The sequence below is a fragment of the Electrona antarctica genome, assembly GCF_951216825.1.
Source record: "Electrona antarctica genome assembly, chromosome: 12".
Lineage (NCBI taxonomy): Eukaryota > Metazoa > Chordata > Actinopteri > Myctophiformes > Myctophidae > Electrona > Electrona antarctica.
This window is the reverse complement of record NC_136793.1, coordinates 39,509,513-39,536,449: the sequence shown is the minus strand read 5'-3', so window position 1 is coordinate 39,536,449 and position 26,937 is coordinate 39,509,513. Positions and strand designations below refer to the sequence as shown.

Here is a 26,937-nt window from a genome sequence, read left to right as displayed (position 1 = left end):
CATGTCCTCATAGCAGACTAGGTATAATGTCTGCACAGTGTCTAATTCTTCACTGTAATGTTTACTGTATAAAGTAAGATCAGGAGAGGCTCAAGGACTGGACTTTGAGTGCGTCTGTACATGCAACTGCATGCTGGATCATGACCAGCCTGGATTATACAAACCCTGCCTAGTATACAAGATGAACTACAAGGAAACAACCAGTGGTAATGCAACACAATACCAAAGCGATCTCTGGGTGGATAAGAACAGACTGATAACAAGGCAATACCTTAAAATACACTTATCTAGTCATCTTGAACATGATGTTCATAGTTTAGAATCTGCTCAAACCTGTCTTGGATTCATAAGAACACACTGCACTGGCCTATCTAATCATTTTATAGCCGATACGATACCTGTACCAATCTATAATGAACTCAAAGTCAAACGTAATTGGTATTTGACAAATATTTGGGGCTATGTTTTTGCCCAAGGCAATTGTGCCTTAACGCTATGACCAATACGTTTTTATATGCCTGTGCTTTTTGGTCCGCTAGCCTCTTACACTGATTTGTCTCTGTTGTCAGAGCCACATTCTGCTACACAAAGTCTATCTTTATTCTAAATTGCTTTTTGATTCACCATAGTTAAGTGATGCATAAGTCCTGCCATTGGCAATTTCAACATTTTCAGTTTCAGTTTAATATTCTAGGCTTGACCTCTGACGTGTTCCTCCCTTGTTTTACCAGCATAGATTTGCCACTGCCTTTATTTGACTATTCTGCGCTCAATTAACTTAGTCATTTAGAGACTCATCACACTGGCCTTTCCTTTGGTAAATCTTTGTTTGTTATGAGGGGATCTCACCTTGACTTATATTGCCTACCCATAATTCAGTTAGATCATGGATGATTATGAGCTTTTATGATGATTAATGTCCAATAAAGTCCCAATGGTTCCAGAGCCCCAGGCCAGCATCCTGCTGACACCAAGCCCAGTCATCTATCCCTGAGGATGGAATGCTGCAATAAACCGTCTCCTCCATTGCTCGCTTTTCTCTCTCTCTCTCTCTCTCTCTCTCTCTCTCTCTCTCTCTCTCTCTCTCTCGCTCTCTCTCTTTCTTTGATGGCGCCAGACCAAGTGCACCCTGCCCTGCTGCCTTCATCCCTGTGACACATTCACTGACCTAGAGGAATAGCAGAGGCAATCTGATTCTCCTCCTCAAATCTTCCTGGAGCCAACCTTCAACAGCCATTTTTCTCCTGCCTTAAAACAGATGTTTAAAACCTGTAACGAGTGTCACGACAGTTTGGATATATGGCTGTTTGTTGACGTATGACAAACTGTCATACATCAACTGACAGCCATACATTGCATGGCTTTGTTTTTTGCTTTGGCTGTTAGCCATAGCTAACAGCCAGCCACCCTCATGGTTGCGACAGCCTTGGGTTATTTTGATGTGTATATTGGCCTCCGATTAATACAAAGAAACAATGCATCAAACAAATGAAATTAATCTGGATCAAGCTAAGGGTTCAAATGAGCTACTGTACAAGTAAGAATATAGAGAGCGAGAAGTTTCTTTACAAATTACAATAAATATATTTTATAGATAATTTACCATTTACCAAGATTCCACATTTGTGTGTAAACCTATGTGGAATGACCCCCACCCTTAAAAAAAAGAAAATAAAGCAACATCTCCCTGACTCTGTTATCTGCACTGACCTAAAGGCACCTCTTGGTCATTAGAAGCTATGAGCTTGCCCTAATGGTTACTCCCGAAGAAAACACAAGCAAAGCTCCCTACATATTAAAGATTTAATTAAGGTGGTTAAAGAAGAGAAGTTAAGGAGGAGGATTTCCGAGAAATGATTGCAGCTGGACAGACTTCGTATGAAGTCATCAGTATTTGTTGCAAGTCCTCCTTCACACATGCACATGTATCCTGTATGCATCGCGTGCATGTACATAAAATATGGACAAGTCATGGCTGGTGCTGGTTACCGACTGGAAATCCCATGAAACCCTTTATGAAATGTTTTTACATTCCTCAACGTATGCATGTAATGCAAACGTTGTTTGCATTACATGGTTTCCAGTAAAATGAGGAAGCATCGAGCCAAACCATCTGTATGCATTTTATGCGGTCATCGAAAGAAAATGCTCAGATGGCCCACAAAATATCCATGCTGCTTGACCTGGAAGTCTCCCTGGAGCGTGCTGTGCACAGAGAGACACAGAGGGTATTAGAGCATCTACAGTACATTGAGCCCACAGTGTTGCCTTGGAAGTCTTCTCACAATAAGGGTCTATAGAAACCTCAGCATGTGGTTCCACTCAGAGGATAATAAGTGTGATTTCCCCACGATATAATAGTTGTGGAACACTGAACGCTAGGAGGACCTCTTGTAGGCTTTAATCCCCCACAGGACACACACATGAGGAAAACATGCGCAGGTCATCTGCTTTTATGTCAGGTGGACCTTTAACATCAATTGCTTCCAGAAAACTGTATCCAGAGTTGCAATGCATTTGCAACTTGCAATTTGCATTTTGTTGTACTGTATGACTTGGCAAGTTCCCCTCAGCTACCTCTCCACTTGATTGGCTTCTCTCTAATGGAGAGTTTCCTGTGCCAAAGAAAAAATGCCATCAAACAAACTCATGGAGTGCATTGTAAACTGGAGATAAAACAAATGTTACGACAGTCCCAAAATGGAGCAGAGATGTGTGTGGAAAGAATTGCGTATATAAATTAGAGAGAAAACACATATTATCTCCGCTATGGCGGGAATTATGTTTGTGCCCCTGTGTGTGTGTGTGTGTGTGTGTGTGTGTGTGTGTGTGTGTGTGTGTGTGTGTGTGTGTGTGTGTGTGTGTGTGTGTGTGTGTGTGTGTGTGTGTGTGTGTGAGCAGCTAATCTCTGGCACCGCTGAAACGATCAACCCCATGGTGGCACTACTGTATAAAAATCTGTTTCACAATTCATATTTGGCCTATAACTCTTGAACCACACAATCAAATATCAATTGTCAGATTCCATTCCGATTTGCAGGAGGGACCCGTTTTGCCCAAAAATGCCCCAAATCATGACCGATATGCCCCAAATTTGAATTACACATTGTGGGGCCACTAAACAATGTAGAGCCAAAAGTGATTTCACGTACAATGTGTTCTGATCTCAATCCTTCATGTCACAGACGCGACATTCAAAACTCTATGCGGGATGTGCTTATAACCATGCCCCACTTCTGTGGCCACCGCGGAAGTGCCTCTCGCTTACAACAACTGTGTACTAGACCTAAATATATAACGATGGACTAGACCGCGATGGAGGCCCGTCATCTCAAGTAAGAAAACCTGAAGGTGATGGTTATAAATACGGTATGTAAAAACACTTAATAATGAAAGAGGTTGTTCTGGATGCAAAGGAGTAATATGCAATAGAAATCACACTGAGACAGAGGCATGCCATGTGCAGTACTTAATGTTTGCGCACCGAGTGTGACACAACAATCTTCGGTGAGAAAGCAGGCAGGCTAATTCCTCTATCAACAGCTCAACTTGTGCCAGATGCCCATGACTACTAGACCAGGACCAGCCCCAGATCTATCATGGCATCTTCTCACGCAAAGACAAATGAGCAAGCTGTCAAACTGTCATCCCCTCCAGGATGACATAACGGTCATTTGATGTTGTCGGATGGGGCTTTTCTGTCGTCGTCGTCCCCCCCCCTTCAAAAAAGAAAGAAAGAATCCCTTGGGAAACGCTTCTGCATCCCCCTTCCTCCTCTTGAGTGGTTAATTCAATGTACAGCTTACTTTCACATGAGTGACAGAGAAACCTGGCACGAACTTCCAATTAGAGAACCATTGAAAAGGGGAGAGAATGCGGCCAGGGAGACATCTAAAGCTCTCATGTCTATGCATCAGTAAAGCAAACGTACATGTTTTAATATGTCATTAATTTGTAATTTAATTTAACTTATATACTGTAGGTTGTATCTTATAAACATTTGCAAATAACAAGGAGACACTGAAAGACAAATAAATAACAATCCCCTTTGGGAAGTCCATACAGAACTTTACAGACTATTTCTGAGCGGTGCCTAGCCACTCCAATGAGCTGTCTGTGTGTGTGTGCGTGCGTGTCTGTGTAGTGTCCATTTCAGCACGAACATGTATACTATCCTATGTGTATACACGCGCGCGCGCACACACACACACACACACACACACACACACACACACACACACACACACACACACACACACACACACACACACACACACACACACACACACACACACACACACACACACACACACACACACACACACACACACACACACACACACACACACACACACTACAGTACAGTGGGGGACTCCCACACGGTAACTCTGTCATTTCTCGACCGTTTCGGACGCGGGTCGGCTCGCCGGAACCGGGCCAGCACCCTGGCCACGTTCCTGTGGGTCTGGAACTTCCGGAGACCCCCCTGGGGACCCCCACACGGAGTTGCACCACTCACTTCACACGGGTGTGATTTTTCCATATATTTAAAGATGTCGTGTGATAAAATTATCAATAACTAATGAGACAAAACTCTCCACCATGCCTCCCTGATAAGAACAAATTGTCTTCCATTGAGTTTATCAAGAAGTATGAATTAACCACATGGACTCTAGCGTCCCTATTCTGGGTCAAACATTTGCTGAAAAATAGTGTGTCTACAATCTCACAACATATCATATTGTTGTGTTGTGAGCTTGTAGATTTTGTTTGGAGGGAAAAAGGGGGGGGGGGGTCAAGTACATAGGGTTTAAGTGGTTAAGCCTTGTCCACTTGCCTTGTCCACAGAGTGAGGTTGTAATTAATAGGGGAAAGGAAAAGACAAGTGACAAGGTAATGTGCAAAAGAAAAAACATTGGCTCGCTAATAGCATTCAGCCAGTGTTGTACAGCTGACCAAAAAAGGAACCTGCTGGTGGTGGCAGCTCATATACAGTAGCTGCTGTCAGGTGAAAACCTTCTATGTCCAAAAGCATACGTTTTCAGGAAAAGAAAAAATATATTTATTTAGTCACACACAGTCATTGTTAATACTTTTCACACACTTAACCACTTTCAATTTGCAACATTTTCACAATAGCAAAAATAGCGACCTAAAAGATCACAACAGGCCGTATATGGAGGCATTGTGAGCTTGTAGATCGGCTAGTTTTGCGTGACACTTTTGTACGATGACATTAATTTACGGAAATAAAACACGTATCTCCATAGAAATATGGACATACAAGGTTTCTGCTCTACAGCGACAATAATGTTCTCCAGTCCATAGCACCCGTACAGATTCCTGAAGTAAAAAAAGAACGCAAAATATTTGCTTAATTGTTCTTCCTCAATGTACTGGATTGAGTCTGACGTATTATGTTTAGTATTTCTTCTTGTAGAGGTTAAAGTACTAAATCACAGGGAGGCCACATGACTTTCTGGGTATCTCATGTCTTGTGGTTTGTACAGCTGACCACAAATTGTGTTACAACCGAAATGAGTTGTCTAGCCTTCTGGCATCTCGCTTTGAGATAGGGTGAGAAGTTCAGTCACGCGAGAGACACTCTGCTTCTTCGCTTGGAAAGGAGCCAGCTTAGGTGAGGATTAGTCAGGATGCCTCCCAAGCGTCTCCCTAGGAAGGTCTTCGATGCACGTTCCACTGGAAGGGGATCCCCGGGTGGACCAAGGATCAGATGGAGGGATTATATCTCCAAACTGGCCGGGGAACGCCTCAGGATCCCCCAGGATGAAGTTACTAATGTTGCTCTGGAGAGGTCTCCAGCAGAGACCTGGATCTCTCTGCTGGAGCTGTTGCCCCCGCGACCCGACTACGGATAAGCGGTTGAAGATGGAAGGATGGATGGAATGTGAAGGTGAATTTGAAAGCAACAAAATATTAAAGCTGTTCCTAGCTCTAGTATTGATCCTGAGAAATTCAAATTCCTGAAAACGTCATTAGGAGAGAGACTTCACACAGGATACAGGATAAGTGAAATTGGAAGTGATGAGAGAGAGAGAAAAAAAGGAACTGTAACTGGAACTCATTTATCAGCTTTAAAACAATTTAAGCTGATGAATGAGTTCTCTCTCCTGGTTGGATGAAATTGGCAACCTGTGTGTGTGTGTGTGTGTGTGTGTGTGTGTGTGTGTGTGTGTGTGTGTGTGTGTGTGTGTGTGTGTGTGTGTGTGTGTGTGTGTGTGTGTGTGTGGCCATTGTTTTGCATACAGGCGTTTGAAGCGTGTGTGGCAGAGACTATTGTGAAGTGTTAATATATTTATGGACTAAGCATTTTTATATACATTCCTGGGTGGCCTGGGAAGTGGGAATAAGGGCAGTAACTTTTCTATTGTGTGTGTGTCTGCATAAAAGTGTGTGCATGTACTTGTATAATACTATAACACAAGTATACTAGAATTTGAGAAACAGACATTTAAGAGGACGCTTTTCCTGGTCCTCACAAAATAAATGGTTGCTTTATGCCAGTGTTAAGGCTCACTGTATGGCTTCGGCAGAGTCGGAAACAAAAAGCAAAAGCACACTCAACCCTCAACTCCGCCCCCCTCAGAGTCTGGGTGTGATTAGAGCCAATGCATGCTGGAGCGACCTGCACTCACAGAAAAGAAGGGGGCAGAGAGAGAGAGAGAGAGAGAGAGAGAGAGAGAGCAAAAGGGGGAGTGGGTAGCCACTTGGTGCACTCTGATGGATCTTGCAACAACGTCACTGTTGCTTGTGCTCCCACAGTGGCATCGCTACCATTCAACAATCAGTGGAAAGCTTAATCCCAATGGACATATTCAACTGGACATGGTTGAAATTTCTTTACAAAACTTTTTCCCTTCCTCATGGATTTATTGAAACACATGAACTAATATTGGTTTCCTGTTGATGTGGACATTGGTGGATACAACTTTTTATTGTTGTTGAAAACAACAAAAACCTAAAACGTGTTGCTTTTGCATACACTAGTGGGAACCTCTTAAAATGCTTCTTTTGATTTTTGGATACGGCCACCCAAGGACCATTGGTCTGAACACTGTACAAGTGAGGCTCCAAGGCTGTGTGAAATATGTAAGCAATTTCAACGATATACATTAGCAGCGTTTGTAGAGAGAAAGTATTCCACAATATTCCAGAGACTTCTTGAGTGACAAAATTATACAAAATGCATCTAAGGAAGGCACCTCATTTTGTCTTAGTCAAAGTCGTCATCTAAAAACTTGACTTAACTTAACCGAGTTGAATGTAATATCTGTGTCCACTGGTGGAAGATGGACTATAATTTGACTGTTACGGCTTCCAATTGGGTCAACAGTACCTTACAAGCCACCAACAAGACCGGGCCCTATCACGACGCGACTGGATCATGGATTCTGGTCATATTGACTGTTATCATAATGACTATTGTTGTGGGCAACCTGCTTGTCATCATATCTATTGCACGTACCTCACATCTGCAAACCATGACCAACATCTTTATTATGTCTCTGGCCTGTGCAGACCTTATCATGGGGGTCTTAGTTGTGCCCCTGGGGGCCACCATTGTGGTGACAGGCAACTGGCTGCTCGGTGACACAGCCTGCGAGCTTTGGACTTCTGTGGACGTCTTGTGTGTCACGGCAAGCATCGAGACGCTCTGCGTAATAGCAGTGGACCGCTACATAGCCATTACAAGGCCACTCAGACACAAGGTACTGATCAATAAGTGCCGTGCCAGGCTAATAGTTTGTGTGGTGTGGATTGTGTCTGCCCTAATCTCTTTTTTACCAATCATGACCAATTACTGGCGTGCAGCAGATAACCTAGAGGCAATTGAATGCTATCAGGATCCTACTTGTTGTGACTTTGTGACCAACAGGACCTTTGCCATCATATCGTCTGTGGTGTCTTTTTACATCCCTTTGCTCATAATGATATTTGTTTATGCCAAAGTATTTCTAATAGCATCACGGCAGGTAAAGCTTATAGATAAGAGCCGGATACGTTTTCAAAATGAGTATCCATCAACACAGATAGAGCCCGGACACCTCAGCAACATCCTGCCCACAGCCTGTGTGCCCGGCAGCCCGGTCCGTAACTCTAAGCGGCGATCATCACGCCTACTGGTCGTCAAGGAGCACAAAGCCCTCAAGACATTGGGTATCATCATGGGCACCTTCACCCTATGTTGGCTGCCTTTCTTTGTTGCCAACATAATCAACGTGTTCGACAGAAGTATCCCACCTGGTGAGTGGTTCCGCCTGCTCAATTGGCTGGGCTACGTCAACTCTGGACTCAATCCTATCATCTACTGCAGGAGCCCAGAGTTCCGTGCTGCTTTCAAGAACCTGCTGGGCTGCCCCTGGATGTATCCTCCACGGCTCAACACCTATTATAAGGAGCTACGGATTCGCTGCCCCTGCTTTCTATGGCAGGCTGAGTCAGGCACAGCCGGCTGTTTCCAGAAGACTCCCACTGCCACAGCCGATGGGAACGACAGCCTGGGCAGCAGTCAGGGCAGTAACAAAAGTGAGATAACTTCCCCCGGACCTCCCCATTCCAATGGCAGCACACAATTCAGTGACTTATCAGAGCCAGAAATGGAACTGTAAGTTTGCCTATACTTCAACTCCCCAACACTCACTTGATTAATTTACCTTGACTGATGCACAACTGTTTAATATAATTTGTTTTATCTTCAGTTTCTATAAATTAATAAATTAAATAAAAATATATTTTTTGAAACATAAAGAGAATAGTCATTATTACTGCAATATGAAATACTAAAAACGGTAGAAAACGTGTCAAGAAAGCAGTAAGCAAAGTTATTCTGTATATACATGGTATTCCTGGCTACGCCGACTGTTAGTGTTCCTGTTGCCTTCATAATAACATAATATTATAATATTAATAATATAATATTATGCCTACTGCATGTTAACATAAAGATACTGCTTTTTTACATAATACATACATGCTTGCATCTATGAATTAAATCTCTATTAGATTTATAAGTCCTCTCTATATAGATATATGTAACTATATCTTAGTTTTCATTTACAAACTCACTTATAAATTCTGAGAAGAAATGTGAGCGGGCTTGACATTAACTTTTTGAGGCACTTGTCTTTCGGACAAGTACTTTCCCATTCACTTGTCCGGGCACAAAAGTCACTTGTCCAGAGCACGAGCACACACAAATACATTTTTAACTGTAAGTTGGTTTTGGTGAACACATGTTTGAATATTAGTTGAATATTCTCAGTTTACAAGTTAATAGCCCTAGAATGTCTGTGATCTAATATATGTAGTCCAAATACAGCCATAGATCGTTTCTATCCACACACGGTTGGCAGACTGACCTTGTCGGCATTTAAACTTGTATCACTGCGTGACTGTGCACTCACCCAATAATTAATTCCTAAGGCTTGGAGACGTTTTGGGGACTAGTTTCATATTCATTTGTAAGTTCTGGCAGAAGACGTATATTTAGAAAAATACAGACATTCTCTCCGGCGAGGTGCCCGGAATGAGTGCAGGACTGAACATATAAAAACTTATTTTAGGAAGCAAAAATGTATGGGCCACATCAAATTAGGTGGTGTGATCAATTACCACCAATTGTCAATTGTGTGCCCCATACGTTTGTGCTTCCCAAAAATCAACTGTTCCCAAAGGAAGTTTTCATATTTTCAGTCCAGGTTTTCCTCATGTAAAAGTGGCGATATAAATAGCCCAATATCTGACTCCAAGTCTTAGGAATTAATTACTGGGTGCGGGTGGGTACAAACGCAGTAGTACAAACGCAGTGCTACAAACGCAGTGCTACAAGTTTAAATACCTACATGGTCAGTCTGCTAACCGTGCGTAGATAGGACCAATCTATTGCTGTGTATTTTATGGTCAGTCTGCTAACCGTGCGTAGATAGGACCAATCTATTCGAATACATGAAATGTATGTAAGATCACAGACATTCTAGGGCTATTACCAATCTTGGAAAGGTGATTATTTGGAAAGCTGCAGACAATAATGCCAGACAATATTGTTGGCTGCTAGGAGTGTCACAGAAAAAGTGAAACCAAGAGTCACTTGTCCAACGGACAAGTAAAATTTTGATGCACTTGTCTGGAAAGATTTATTACTTGTTCCGGACAAGCGGACAAGCTTTAATGTCAAGCCCTGTGAGATGTCTAACAGTCCATGTGTCCAGCCTCAGATTAGTATATTAATTGCTTTGATAAGTTTGCCAGGCCAAAATAATACATGTAATCTTGGCATCTAAAAACTTGACTTAATGTATACTGTAATGTTTACAGTATGTCCACTGGAAGATGGTCTACAATTTGAGTTCTACATTAGACTTAAGATTTAAAAGAATCAAACCTCTGCTGAATCAAGATACATAACAAACTCTAGTTAAGTCAGCTTGTGTACACATGGCATGCTGATATGAAATGAAACAAAAACAAAGTTCATGTTTGCTCCAATTACACAGTCTACAGCAGAATAATTTATTCTTTTGTATGCATCAATGGCATGATGATGCACTGATGCAGCATTACTGTACTATAACAAGATGCTACGTCTGTACACATTTAATGAACCATGGCACATTTCCTTAATTTGACTGAAATTGAGTAATTACATGGGTGATTTACTGTTACTGAATATCAACTAGTATGTACTGTAATGACGCTGGGGTAGATAGAGAACAAGAATAATTTCTTATATTTATAGGTGAGCTGCAGTACAACAGTTCTGATATTTTTTAATATGTTGTCACTTATTTTAAGTCACTCTTGACAAGAATGTCTTAATGCATACAATATGATGGAGAAATGTAATTAGCATATATCAGATAATTGTCATTTGTCAGATACATTAACAAAACAAGACAGCAGTAAGATGTGGATGAGTAAAGGGCCAAGTAATGTATAGCAACAAACCATCACCCCCAAATCATACGTCAGACAATTAATTTCACAAGATGCAGTGTTACTAGGGTAGGTACCCTCACAAAAAACATGCAGTAATCCTGGTCTCTAAACTGCCTCCCCCTGGCCAGCCGGGGTGCCTGATGGAGGGAAAATGAACTGGTCGGAATAACGTGTTCCTTCAACGCGATATGTCTGGTCAGGGAAACTCCCCCCTGTCAGGTGAAAAGAAGCGGATTGGACTCCTCATGCATAGAAGGAAGCATGAGGCCAGTCCGCTGCCCCCCCCCCCCAGGTTGGCAGAGGAAGTGTAGCGCCCAGGATTACATTAGATAATTGACACTGGGTGAAAAAATGGGTTGCAAAATCGTGGGATACAAATTTAAATAAAAAAATAAAAGAAGATGCAGTGTTACTGGCAAGATATAAAATCAGCAACAGGTAAACAAATGATTGAACGAAAAGATTATAAAAACAGATATAAATAAAATTCCAATTGTAATATATAGTAGCATATATTTGCATGACCACAATACAGTATAATGTGGTATATGGAAAATATGATTCCATATATGTTACAGTGCTATATAGGTTAAGCATATTAAACATTAGTAGTAAGTATCTTTAGAGTGGTCAGGCACATTTTAGGAACTAGAGCCTCACATCTCGAGTTCAGTCCTAGATCTTAAAATGTCCCTGACCACTTACTGCCCTTAAACCCATGTCGCACTGCCGATCCAATCGATATACCCATAATATGGAAATCTCTGTATCAGTCAGTTCTTGTCCCTTTTATGGCCATAATAATATATGGAGATCCCTGATGTCATCAGTAAATAACCATATATGGGCATGCCCCTTTTGTGCCCATATATGGAGCTGACTGATTTGTTTGCACCTACTGCCATGAAAAGGTGTTTGACGTCAAAACGTCAATTTTGGCAAGCGAGTCACTCAAACGATGGTTTATTAACATATTCCCTGCAGATCACGCTATTCCCGACATTTTCCCATCGTCTTTCCCTGTGGAAACTTTTGTTTTATATGTTTTATTCAACGTTTTGTGTTAACTTTTAAGACATACAGGGTTTCCCTGAAAATTCCTAAGGCTTCTGGGAAATTGAGGCTCAATGTATTGCCTACAGTGCGTAATGGCCGCATCCATCTCGCTCTGTTCTGTGTTGTTGTTTTGGATCGCCACGGTGGTGGATTTTTCAACTCAAACACGATGGGACTATTTTCAGGCGAATTTTCATGAAATGGAGGTACAATTGCAACGGCGTGATTCTTCAAAGGTTAGTGAAAACATCATCAGGGAAGGGGAGTTAAAGATAAATTTATAACGCAGTCAACGTGTTAACTCAATGTTAATAAAGTAATAGTCTACTACTCTCTTGTGTATAACCCTCAGTTTAACCTCACGACAAAAGGCTAATAAAACTGGGAAAGGATATTATAAGTCCTTTCTAATGAACAATTGCTATCTCACCTTTGCCGAGGTAAAAAGATTATGAAATAGTGGAATCCACCGATTTCCGATATTTCTTTATCAGCGCTTTATTGATTACTGGGTGGAAATCCGTCCTTTGGATGAACATATCCTATCCACTGTCCTACATTGGAATTGGAAGTATTAATCATGTGTTGTGGTCAATATAATAAATGAATAGCAACATTGGAGTTGGCATGAAAGTCCAATATGCAAAACTGTAACCACACTTGCAGAAACGGCAAACACACAGAGGGACATAATAATTCAGCTATAAATGTGTCAACTGAAAATGAGTAAAAATCGGTTGTGTTTGACATCCTTTTACTGTGATGGCAAATGTTGGGCACATAAGTATTTTATTTGAGGTTTGGCACTATTGTAATTGATTTTGCATGAAGAATAAGGCATTCTAATAACTTATGCACACAATGTTTGAGGCATACTGTAAGTCTGCCTGTGAGCAAACTTTGCACATTTTGTGCAGACCCAAGCTTAGTGAATGGGGCCCATTGAGGTTAGACAACACACTCTTAGGGCGTAGCTGCATTGGGAAATCCTTTGTTGTCATATTTAGTGACATGAGCTTGATGATGTGGTCCACCTGCCGTCCTATTAGCCAATTTGAATATAGGACATATTGATTTTCTTTTAGTCCAACACTCTTCAATAGAAAGAACTTGTTGCAAAGCTTGCTGCACATGAATCCACTCACTGAATAAAACAAATAATTGATATTTAGATATATTCTGAACACATCCTGAGATTACAATAGATTGAGCAGAACAAAGTAAGACAATAAATACTTATACTGAAACATGTTCTGATGTTAGAATATTACAAAAGACCAAAACATAACCCAAAACCGAGTCGCATGCCTTCCACTCAGTGATTAAAAAAACATATGGCAGATCATTTGATGAGAGCAGATCAACCAATAGCATGGTTTCTGCTAAGCATTATGTTACCTGTAATCAATCTTCATCTTCATCTCAAGCCGATGAACATTAAATTACTAACAGATGTCCATTGGTTTCATATAATCTGAACATGAATACTTCATAAGACCTTGAGGTACTCTTACAGACACTATGCAGAGTCAGTATTGTATTAATAACACTGATAATAACAAAAACATATTAATTATGTTATTTTTAATAATTTCAATAATTTAATTTAATCATTTTATTTTAGATTCTTGTGTGGACTTGTGATACCAACCCAACCCATCCCACAATGATAGCGATAACTTACAAGAACATACAGCCATTTGCCAAAGTGTAAATAAATAAAAGTTCCGGAAGAGTGCATACAAGGTTTCAAATTTCCTTCTAAATAAATGAGTGTGGCTCAAGAAGATTCTGCCTCTATCAGGGGCCTCGCACCCTCTAACTCTCGTAGCTGATAAATCTTTATCACTGAGGCACAAGACTTCCCCCATATATAAGAGAGGCTGTTTACAGACTAACAACCAATCAGAATGGCCATGTTAGCATGTTTCAGCTACGGTCAGGAGGGACAGCTTAGAATTCTCATTGCTATTCTAATAGATACAGTATATACAGTAGCTATTAAACAAAAATTACAGCAGTCTTGCATAATTTCTGGATGTAGTTAGTTGTGATGATTATGATGGCAAAACGGAAAACAGAGGAGTCAAGATGAAGTTGTGCAAACAAACTAGTGATATCATCAGTTAATCTAAATCAATGTATTGGGTGGTTAGAAATCCTGTACTGTGAAATATTCAAACTTGTGACTTTTTAATGTGATTCGGTTCATGATTAGGTTTATATACAGTAAAGAGTAAAGGATGCTTCAGTTATTTACTGTATGCATTTCCATTAGATGCTGCCATCCATCCCTGTGTGATTTTACAGATGTAATCAATCGTGCAGTAATGTGGGAGACATTTAGGAGCATATAAAAGTATTCCTTAAAAGGAGCCCAGCGAGTGGTGCTGTGTAGCATCTACACTGTAGATCACACTGAAGGGCAGGCTCAATGGACTCCCGCTGTGCTTTCAACCGGATTACAAAAATGTGAGAGGGATCAGAAGTTCAAGAGAGACATTAACCTCAGACTCAAACAGGGCCATGGCTTTGACAGGAGAAGTCTAACAAATGTGCTGTATATGACAAGGCATGCCATCCCTGTTGACATGCAGCCCCTGCAATGGTATCATCAGGTATATCTGTGCTGTGTGCCTGTGTGGCTGGTAAACTGGTTCTGATGTGGATGCTATTGCTCCATTATATGGGAAATCTATGAGAGACCATTCATCCCCATGTTCTGTACTCAAAGGCAATAGTACACAGTAGTAGAAGAAGGAGAAGACGTTGGAGCAGATAGGACAATTTAAGCCATTTATTTAGATGCTAGTATAAAAATAAATTACTAACGTTTCGACCTATGCGGTCTTCATCAGTCATTTCAACAGTCATCATAGAGTTGTATGACTCTGATGAAGACCAGGTGGAAACGTATTGTCCGTGCTCCTGTGATGCACCAGACTAGCCGTTCCAGGCTTGAGGCACATTAGTAGATTCCCTTTGCAACAACAGTAGTGTTGTAGGGAGGGACAATGACATGACAGAGCAGCGGTAGGAGAAAGGGAAAATATTAAATTAAATTAAATGTATTCATGGATCTGAGGAAAAGAGCAGGGTAATGTAAGAAAGATGGTGGGACTGATGGGATTGTTTGAAAAGTTAGGTATGGAAACTTTGAAGCGAATGATCACCTGGAGATGGTGACCGATACAGGGGTGAGGTAGTTTACTCACACTTTATATAGCTCAATAATATATCAGTATATATTATTGATTTCAGCTGTTACAATTCCAAACAATTCTAAACATGCAAACATGACCTGTTTAATTACTTCAGTCTATATTAGTAGGTTATTAAAAAAAAAAAACTAAATGCATTTGAAATAGCAGATCATGCAAAAATAGCAGATCTACAAGCTTAAATAGCAGATCTACAAGCTCAAGCTTGTGGATTGGCTATTTCTTTCTCTCTCTCTCTTTTTTTTAAATAGGAAGATAAGAGGTTTCTGCCTGACAATATATGCAACGTAGACCTCTGAAGTGAGTGTGGAAATATAGTGGCCCTCTGAATCATCACGGTTGCCCACCCCTGCTATAGTCATTATAAACAGAGGACTTGTTTACAGTGAAATACATGCGCATGATGCTGTTGCCCACATCAAAGTGCACATCAGTGTCACGCAAGCACCATACAGTGTACACGTACAGCATGTACCATTTTATTATTTTAAATAGTGGTAGTGTTAGTAGAGTTAATAATAGTGTTATAACAGTGTTCGTAATACTCTGATTAAGATGTTCAGAATTAATAAATCGGAATTAAGTAATAAGAAAGGTTTTCAGTTCAGGTGGCACCAATGTTCTTCTTTTATTATTTATTCTATATTTAAGAAACCTTGGTTGTTTATTGTTTATTATTGTTTATTGTTTATTACGGATCCCCATTAATCCTCACTACAGTGAAGACTACTCTTCCTGGGGTCCAAACACTCATACAATCAATTTAAAACATAATACAATGTATTTTTTTCATTACATAGTTAAAAACAAAACTATGTAATGAAAAAAATACATTGTATTATGTTTTAAATTGATTGATTGGTTGTGCTTCCAACATTCCTAGGTTTCTCATGCATGTTGGCCTGAAGTGTGACAGCTGCTGCCGGATTACTTCTCATGAGGGCAACAGGGCATCTAGCTATAGTTTTAACCATTGACCTGTTATGTGTTTTGGGGGCAAAGATGAAGGGTATTATGACAGTTTATGTGGCTGAGAAGACTAACAGAGACAGAGCTAATCTAATCTCAACAGACAGCGGAGTAGTTTATTTAAAAAGGAGAGAACTGCACAATATAGTCCGGCAGTCGAGGTGGACGGGTGGGAAATTTGGTATATAGTCTTTTTTATTGGCCTAAAATATTGTCTATATACATACATTCATGAATCCACTTGCTGACCGGCTGTCACTATTGGGCAATTCTTTTATAGGGTTTCTTGTGACCCTACCATTAACATCCTATGGCAGGCAAAAATGTCAAACTTTCCTTTTGCTTTAAGTAGCATGTAATGTGTCAAACTAGGGGTTTTTCATCCATTCTAAGATTGCACAAAATACACTCCTTGGGCTAAAAACAGCCAGTCAGCAAGTGGATTCATGAATGTACATGTACTGTATATAGACAATATTTTAGGCCAATAAAAAAGACTATATACCAAATTTCCCACTTTAAACAAAAGAAGCCTGTCGGCTGCTGGACTAATATGGCAATAGCTGCATAACAAAAAGGAAAGCTTTCTGTTGAATTCAGTCCATTTTCCATGGTAGTCCTACTGTACAGTCCTACTGTACCATGTATGTCTTGCATGGTCAAACAGGTTATGGCTTAAATGGCATTTGTACTGGAATTTAGAGTAGTGCAGCGTCAGATCGTGATTGCATGAGCATGTATAGTAACATGTAAGACTGAGGAAGGCTTTCATCAGCTGTATGTCACTAGATGGGAAAACTGTGACTATTTATTTTACCTTTATTTTACCAGGAAGTTCCAATGAGATCAGAAATCTCCAAGAGAGGTAGCAGCTAAATAAAAACACAACACAAATCACAACACATTCAAATAGAACAGAGGACGTTTGACTAGACCCATAACATGAAAGGCAGAACAACAACAACTTATGAGAGCAAGGAATGTACTGTGCGTGTGCAGATATTACTGCAGGGCAAAGAGTACCATCAAGGTAGCATGTTTTTACATACTACATCTGTGTGCCTGCATTACAGCGTAAGCATAAGGGTAGGAGACATATGGGACACCTGGGGATATTTACAATGTGTCACTAACTGGGAAAACAAGGTCCACATAAAATGAAACAGTCTGCATTGAATGTATACTGTAACAAAAAACGTCAACAATCTTAGGCTACTGTTTCTTTGTTTTCATCTTGGACATATCAAACAAGCACAACTATCCAATGAAGATTACAGCAGGTGGCATAGACTGCAAAGTAGGGCAAATTCATCACAAGCTTTAAAGGAATAGCACCCCTGATCAGGGCAGGATAGTTCATAGGGCGAGTGACCTGGGGCACCAGTCAGTGAGGGGGCACCAAATGATTAAGACATCCAGATTTAAATGGCCAGTAAAAAGTGGAAATGTGAGTACTTTATCCTCCATTTATTAGAAATTTGGGATGTGCTACCTTTTTGTGATTTTTTTCAATTCCTACTTTTGATATGGATACTGGATTTTGGGTAGAGCACTCAACTGAGCAAACCCATTGCCATCTTTTTGAGTGGTGCAACCACTCCCTTACGGATCTATGTGTGTGTGTGTGTGGGTGGGTTGGCTGGCTGGCTGGGTGGGTGCCTGCCTGCCTGCCTGGCTGGGTATGAGCACGAAAACAGCACAGTTGTTTTTCACCACCTGTGCGCAACCTAACACACACACAAACACACACGCACATATTAACTGTATATATGATGATTTCGGGTGTGCCAGTACAGTACAGTACAGTACAGTACAGTACAGTACAGTAGAGGGTACTGTAGAGGGTACCTTAGCTGTAAGTTCATGTAGGCCCAAGTAAAGGTTGTTTAGTAGGCTATATTTAGTACATTTCAATTTCGTAAGGTTGGAGGAAGGGGGCACTTCAAGTGAGGTCACCCTGGGGCACAGGGCCTGTCGCTGATGTGTTGTAACTAATTACGTGAGCACTAGTACTGCTCTGGTGTTGTGATTAGCAGTTATAATGTGTCTCGATTCCGATAAAGGACTGATATTTTCAGAGAAAATATACACACACAGGCAAAGGAATATTATGGTTGGCACAGCATTTTTTTCACCTCATGAACTATGAAAGAGATTACATGAAGTATTAACTATGAGACACATGAGGAGGAATAACTAAGATGTGATGCAGATGTAAGACAGATGGGGGTGGGGGGGGGGGGAGAGAGAGAGACACACACACAGAGAGAGAGACACAGAGAGAGAGAGAGAGAGAGAGAGAGAGAGAGAGAGAGAGAGAGAGAGAGAGAGAGAGAGAGAGAGACAGAGAGAGAGAGAGACAGAGAGAGAGACACACAGAGAGAGAGACAGATTCAGAGACGGGGAGAGTGAGATTGCGAGAGCCAGAGGGAGAGATGATGGAAAATGTCACCACTGGGTCATTATTCTAAGTGGTTTTGTAAATATTTCTACACACATTACATTATAACACCATACAGTACTCAACCGGCAATGGTGATTCATGACAATTGAGTGATGTTTCAAAGCTAAATACTGTGTAGACCACCATGGACTAAGGTGTACAAATGTAATCAATGGCTCTTGAGAGTCATGAATACGATCCTGCGCTCATGGCTAGCCCCTAATTCTTTGTTAAAAGAATATAGGACACCATGTTTACAATCCAAGCAGCTTGTGTTTATAATGCAACAGTGTTTTACAGGAAGACCCAGTCCAATAGTATAATTATGACATAGCTAGTAATATAATTCTATTTCCACACATACTACTCTTCCTTTTATTAATCATCACTGGACATTTTGTAATCACTGTGGGAGATCTTGTGGAAGTAACAGCTTACAGTATGCAACACGATAAAGCCATGTTTGGATCTGGGTTCATTGTAGTACTTTTAGTGCTGCTTGTACTGCTTGAAATATAGAGGGGCCCAAAGCACTGTTTCACCAAATATATTAAAAAAAGGTTTCATAAATTAAAAACAATTTAAAAAAATCGAATCGAAACACAATCTAATAATTTCCATAAAATATCTTTAGAGCTTATTTTTGATATCCTTTTCTGCTAAGCAACAAGCTATATATGCTTATGATGATTTCTATTTATATTAGGATAGGGATTTGCGTGGCTGTAAATGACAAAATGGAAGTGGCGAGGAGTCTCCACTTCCGCTTTATGTTTTACTCATGACAGCTCTTCCGTTGCTCCAGACTGTATGATGAAAGCATTTGGAAATGGCGAGAGTCTGATAACACGAGACTATGAATGCTGCAGAACTCAACAACCTGTGATTGACAAGATTTGTCAGGGAATATCTATACACTAAATCAGTGAGGGAAATCAACACACTGAAAAACCTGAGGTGGTATACAGTTCCATGTCGTCCTAAGCCTGTCAATATACAGGCCTAATATAGTTTACAGTACAGGTGGCAACATTTCAGCCAATCAGGAGAGAGTAGCCATTTATCAGCTTCATTGTCTCCACCAGGCCTAAGGCATGGGGAGAGAGTATGTTTTGCACTTCGTCCGTGTGTCCGTCCGTCTGTCCGTCCGTCCTTCCGTCCTTCCGTTATCAGCTAATCTCCGGCACCGTTGGCCCGATCCATGCCAAACTGTGCACACACACTCCCTGGATGCCAACGACGAACCTCTGCCCCAAATATTCCTCAACGGCCTGTTATAGCGCCACCATGAGGCCGATTTAGGCAAAACACATTTCTGTAGATAACTCGTACACATTTCATCCATACATCACACAATTCGGTATACACTATCTCCATAGTCATGTGATCAACACAGATCTGCACTGAGCCTGTTGGATTTCTCAGATTCTACACTGATTAGCTAAGATTTCCTTCCAAAGTATTCAGGAGTAGCCGGTTTGTACAAAATGCTGCACATTTCCTGCTCAGAATTCTATCCTCAGAGATGCTATGAGTGATCTGGCTCTGCATTTCCTCAACAAAATGAAGAAAATTGTTGCAAGAAACAAACAAACAAACAAACAAAAAAACATGTTTATATTACTCCTAAACATTTTGCCAAACATCACACACACTCCTATCCTCCTGGTGGAGACCTGTGCCCAGAAGGGCACTTTTTCTAGTTTTTAGTGTTCCAGTTCCCATTTTGTCTGCTCATTTCTTTGCGTCTTCACTTACAATTCCACTTGTTAAATCTGTGTCCTCCTGACTGTGTTCTCTATCCTGATTGGATAAAATGTGTATCCCAACCTGAAAATGCATTTTCTGTTTAATAAAAAGCTGGAGACATGGAGACTCCTGTTACTGAACAAACACTCTATTGCAATGAGCACTATCACAACATAGAGCTCTTTAACACTTATTTTAACCAAAGAAAATCACTTACCCTACCTTTAACTGAGAGTGTAGCAATGGATGCTGTTGTGTCGCCCTCTAAGTGCCTTATTTTCTCTGAAATATGGCATCAGAGCCACTTTCCAAACTCTGCAATGCTAACGTCCATATGTGGTTTTTACCTGGCTGAGGAAGCTTGAAATGTGGACCAGGATACAAACAGGCAGTGGTGGAAAAAGTACTCACATGTTTTACTTAAAGATGAAGTGCCAATATTTTTATTCCACCCTAAAACATGATGATGGTATTAGGCCTATTATCATATAAGGAGGAAGATTTTTTTCAAAACAGTATTTGTTAAAATGATGTTTTTATGTGGACACACCACCAAGTTCATTAAAGGGATATTTCACTTTCAAAAAAACTTTGTCATTTTATCTTCTACTCAGGCTCATATGAACACCCCAGGCAGTTTTTAGGTTGCTTGATTCCGTATTTAAGTTGCTTGATTCAGTATTTAGATATTTGATATTAATTTTAGCTTCCCCGCCCCCTTCCTATACAAACCCATTGTAACTTCAAACTCCATTTGAACCATGATAGATTCATCGAAAAGACCTGTCCTTTTTTCTGGTGACTGATATTGCCCTTCCAATACGTGAGGGGGCCGTGGTTTTTCAATTCATGTTTTCATTTATTTTTAATAATTCTTTTGGAAAATAACCTCCTCCAGGAGGAGGCTGGAGGAGACAAAAAATATCTAAAAGAATTATTACAAATCACACCTGTGTGAAGTGAGGGGCGCTAATATATTAAAGTCTAACTCATGTTGATTAGGTGATGTAATGGTGATTTAAAACAAACGGTGCAAACACAAACACCATTAACAATAAAGAGACAATATGACGTAAATGTCACATTATGACGTACATTTTTCCTTCATTGTCAATGCGTTTACAAAACAAACATTTTTCCTTCATTGTCAATGCATTTACAAAACAAACATTAAACCTGTGTATAGGGGGGGCTGGCGCCCCTCAAAAATAAATGAAAACAGTAAATGAAAAAACACGGCCCCCCTCATGTATTAGAAGGACAATATCAGTCACCATAAAAAAGGACTGTTGTTTTTGATGAATCTATCATGGAGTTTGAAGTTACAATGGGTTTGAATAGGAAGGGGGCGGGGCAGCTAAAATTAATATAAAATATCTAAATACTGAATGGAGCAACTTAAAAACCGTCAGGGGTGCTCACTGCTCACATAACCCTGAGAGTAGACGATAAAATGTAAAAGGTTTTTTTAGTATGTATGCCTGGTTTGCCTGGTGGGTGGTGATGGGTGGTGAGGCTCATGAACCAACAGCTGTTGTTTTTTTCATTGGCACGTTTGACTGTCAAGGTTTCAGCCTCCAGGAAGAAACCCTAAAAACAAAGGGAAGACATCATTGCACATAACAACCACACCAAGGGGTCTAATGAAGTACTGAAAAAATACAAAAATCATGGCACTCCGTCTTTAAGTAAAAGTATCAATACTGCAATATAGAAATACTCTGTTACAAAACTATTAAAAATGTACTTCACTGCAATTACTGTATTTGGCATGAACATGTACTCAAAGTACCAAAAGTAAAAGTACTCATTTTGCAGAATGTCTCATTTCAAATCTTTTGAAAATAGCAGCTGACAATGCAACACATTGTGAGCTTGTACATCTGCTAGATCGGCTATTTTCAAATGGCTGTATGTTTTGTAATTATAATCAAAATCAATAAAGTAACTAGTAGTAACTAAAGTTTTCAAATTAATGAGTTAAAGTACAATGTAGTGGAGTTGAAGTAAAAGTACTGGAAATTGGAAATACTCAAGCAAAGTACAAATACCTCAAAATTGTACTTAAGTACAGTACTTTCCACCACTGCAAACAGAACCGTATGACCCGTGGAAGATCTCCATCACTTCCTCTCAAAGGCGGTATCCAATCCTTTAGAATCAAGGTCAGGGCATTGAACAAACACTTCAGTATGGGACTCATCCAGATAGATGAGATTTCCGCTGATAAAAAAATATGCATGATGCCATCAGAGCCCACTTACTGAACTCTTCATATCAGTCTTCATGCTAAACGTCCATATGTGCCTTTTGCTTGGCCAAGGAAGCATGAAATGAGGACCAGAACACAAACAGGGCAGGACTTTCTATACATTTTCCACTTCATTACATTTACAACAGCAGCCAAAATCAACCTTGGGGTTAAAATAAAGGATTAAAGTGTACAGTGTATAAATGTTGAATTCCTGACATTTACTTGTAACAGAGTAATTTATTTCTACATTGCAGTATTGATACTTTTACTTAAAGATGGTGTGCCGTGATTTTTGTATTTTTTCCCAGTTTTCCATGTGATTATGAGGTGACAGTATTTCATTAGACCCCTTGGTGTGTTTGTTCCTGGAGGCTGAAACCTTGACAGTCAAACGTGCCAATGAAAAGAATTGTGATATAGTGACATCACAATATCATCCCCTCCCCTAACCCTGCCCCCTTTATCATACAACAACAGCTGTGGGTGCAGCTTCAGTTCAGATGGATAACCACCCATCACCACGCACCAGGTTCTTCCCTAATAATACCTGATGATCATGTTTTAGGGTGGGAAAAAACCACTGCACTCCATCTTTAAGTAAAACATTTGAGTGCTGTTTACACCAATCCGGGACAACGTTGCTATATACGTATATGCACCTTATTCATGCCTATTTGTATAATTATCAAAGCAACTTGAAGTTTTAGAACAAAGAGAGGGAGAGTTGGGGCGCCCGCTGGCCTAGCAGTCCAGGCGCTCCAAGCAAAAAGGAGAGTTTAAAAGGACTGAAATCATGCTGCCGTTAAATATCGTCTCCTCAATCAATGACCAATGGCAGAGAAATAAAATACACATGTCTGACTTGATGGATGGACAAGTGTTTTTTTTAACTCAATTTATTTGGATGGAGATGGCAAAAAGTGTTAAGTATGTCTCAGGTTTACTGTAGTATAATGAAATACAACTCCTCAAGTGAGCATGTTCAACATGCAACCAAAAAGAGGGGGGAAAAAGGAAAAAGAGCTGTTGTCCGTTTTCTTGAATTTTCTCTACATTAATTGAATGTATACTTTTGCTCATAAGGTCTGTGTCATCACAGGAGCAACCCCAACGTCTCTCAGTTATTGTTTTTAATATTCTATATTTTCTAGAGACGGTTTTACAGGAAGAAAAAACAAGAGTCCGTAACACTGGTCAGCTCCACTGGTTTATTGCTTCAACATTTCAATCGGGTTGGATCTTCTTCAGGAATTATATATTATCATATATTATTCCTGAAGAAGATCCAACCGGATCGAAGCATTGAAGCAATAAACCAGTGGAGCTGAGTATTATTAAGCAGCGTTGCAGACTCTACTTTTTTCTTCCTGTATTACCGTTTGTCCAGCACCCGGTCTAGAGTGGATGAGGATCACCTCCTAAATAGTCAAAGACATACCTTTCTCTTTTTCGAACTATAATGCCTAATATAATATTCTCTACAAGCTCAAAATCACAATTCATTGTGAGCTATTAGAATGGCATTTTTTTTACATGGAACACCATCGTATGACTAACTATGAATCAGTCATTATTTCTACAAAGCAGCAGCAATCATGGCCGTGGAGAGTATATGTATTCCTGTTTAGACATGTACTGTACAACAGCGGTGATAGCATCAGAATTCAGGGTATTTTGACAGAAGGTTTAAAAAAAAGAAATGCTAAGGATAATAAATATGACATTATTTAGAGAAAAATATTAAAGAAGAAAAAGAAGAAAAAGTAGGAAAACAGACAATTAATCAGTGAGTTATCAATATTCTAAAACAAAGGTATTTAGAAAAAACTGCTTATTGTCATGGAGCACACGTATCTGACCCAAATGCCTTTGAGGCTGTGACTACTGACTAGTACAGACAAAGTTACTTCAAACCAACTAGGCAGCACATTCTTGTCTAGCAACAGTATGTCAGAATTAGATCTGACATGGACTAATGTCAAATTGGAAATATGGTTAGTTTCTTGATGAGACTGTGAAGCCTGTTTTAGTTGTTTTAGAAGACAACTTGGAATAACTTCTAAAGATGAATGATATTAAGTACGGTAGCTGCAAAATTCATTTTCTAGATGAAAAATGTGTTTTGGAAAAACTAGATTTTATTTATTTATCCCATTCTGGGCAGGAACCCCTTTTGGTGTGCTAACCATTCTGGAAGGGAACCCCTCTTGGGGTTCTGTACAGTATGTACAGTATTCAAAAATGATTTTTTTTTTATGCTGCCATATAAATATTTGAAGTTTTTCAGAAAACTTAGGTCAGGTGTTTTTAGAATCGGCCTCAGTCCAAAATGGGTTATTTTACTATTATTTGCAAGATGAGTTCCTATTTAGAAAAAAAAAAAAGTGTTCATTCAGAGAAGTCACTTTTATTATTTATCCATCATTATGATCCCTCGTGACAATGCTTTTCTTTTTCTATCAAAAGAAATGTAGAACGCCAATATATTTTCTGTGTTCAGCTTCACTTTGCAGGTAAAGGAGGGGTGAGACAAAGATGGGAGATCAAATGTCAAGCTACTGAAATGAACGAGACCCAACAGTTACTGTCGGGACCACAACGGCACTGAGGACAACACAACGGGATGGCAGTCATACTGGCCCTGGTGAGGGGTGGTCAAGAGCTAACTCTAGGCCTAGGGGACAGTGGACAGACTGCAGAGACGACAGACCTGGACTGCATTGAAACCCCACAGAATGGAGGCCATGAAACAATGAAAAGATTCTTACAACTCAGCACTTGAGACATTTTGACATGAAAGCGGAACTTTTCTCCATGCCAGCAACATATACTGTGCACAAAAACAACAACATTCTCTACTCCTGAACAAGGAAGCACTTCTGTAAAGTTTGAATCCATTCCAATGATCCCCAGGACACAATGTACAGTATGTGACCTTTAGTTTGAAAGTGACAGTGTGATATAATTATGGTTAATATTGAGTAAATTATCTATTTATGATTTAATCTGTAACAAACTTTGAATTATTTAATATAGAAAAAGTTGTTTCCATTGTTATGTAGTGGAACAGGCACAAACACCTTCAGTATGTCAGTGAAAAGGGGAGATGAGATGAGATCTGAATCTAAAAAGTAGCCTAGCTACTGCAGGACTACGCACAGTACATTTGTGGGGTTGGAAATGTCCTGACTAAACAACAACTTGGCGTGTAAACAATTGTCTCAAGTTCAGCTAGATTCCCATCAGGTGTTTCTTCTTACAATTGCGTTTTTCTACGTAAAGTATGAAGCAGCATAGCCACCGCAGGGCTAAATGTATAGGGTTGGAAATATCCTCCCAAAAGCAACAACTTAGCGTGTAAACAACTGTCCCTGCCTCAAGTTCAGCCAGATTCTTATCAAGTGATTCTTGTTACAACTGCGATGTGGGTGTAGGTTGGGGGACAAAACCTTATCAATCTCAAACAACTCCAAAAGAAAAGCTGAGATGACATTAAAAACAACCCTGAAGTGAAATATTCACCCTAAAGACAAGAAGAGGGAAAAAAAGAACATTAATCATAATAATTGTATTATAAGAATCTCATACAATGCTTAGTAAGGAATGCTGTTTGTGTTACTACAGTATAATGGCCTGTAGCCTACATTAGATAAATCAGAATGGCAGTATTGTGATATTAATAGGACCTATCCAGGCTAAATAAAAAGATAAAATACAAATAAGTACATAGCCTAATATCAATCCCTCCAGGGTAAAACATAACAAAAGCCCACACAAATAAACAAACCAATTTTGAAAAAGAATAAAAGAAAGGGATGTCTATGTCTCAGCAAAAGCAGACCAGTTCAGATGAAAGTAGTAAAAATAAGCATAAATTGATCCTAGCTGGCTTGGCTGAGGCTCATATTATCTGGCATGGACTCAAACCACACAACTTCTGCTTGTTTGATTCATCATTAATGATAGCTGGGATTCACACCGAGTATCACACTGCAATAACTGTCATTAGAGCAAAATGTCAGGCATTAGGTTATGCATAGAAGCAAAATGAGAGGATGTTACAGTAGGCAGAAAGCCACACACACGCACGTACGCACGCATGCACACACGCACGCACGCACGCACACGTTTCAGAAACACCATAAAATAAACTAGTTTGTGTCCAGTAAATTACGTTTGTCAGTTTCCCTTTTGATCAGCAGTGGTTATACTGACTGCCTCAATTGGACATCTACTGCCATCTAGTGGTTTGTGGCAACTAGCTCCTATGACATTTTTTACCAGCCTTT

The 26,937-nt window shown here is 40.0% G+C and overlaps 1 protein-coding gene across 1 annotated transcript; it reads left to right on the top strand.

Annotated features, from left to right (window-relative positions):
• Positions 1-7,143: 7,143 nt before the first annotated feature.
• adrb3a (adrenoceptor beta 3a) lies at positions 7,144-26,635 on the top strand. Its single transcript, XM_079515544.1, has 3 exons — positions 7,144-8,626; positions 25,149-26,318; positions 26,356-26,635. The coding sequence occupies exons 1-2, from the start codon at positions 7,311-7,313 to the stop codon at positions 25,174-25,176; spliced, it is 1,344 nt and encodes a 447-aa protein (XP_079371670.1). The 5' UTR covers positions 7,144-7,310; the 3' UTR covers positions 25,177-26,318; positions 26,356-26,635.
• The last annotated feature ends 302 nt before the right edge of the window (positions 26,636-26,937 follow it).

Coding starts and splice junctions, on each gene's coding strand:
- adrb3a (XM_079515544.1), top strand. CDS start 7,311: ATGGACTATAATTTGACTGTTACGGCTTCCAATTGGGTCAACAGTACC. Junction 8,627..25,148: donor TCAGAGCCAGAAATGGAACT/GTAAGTTTGCCT, acceptor TTCTGTGTTCAG/CTTCACTTTGCAGGTAAAGG.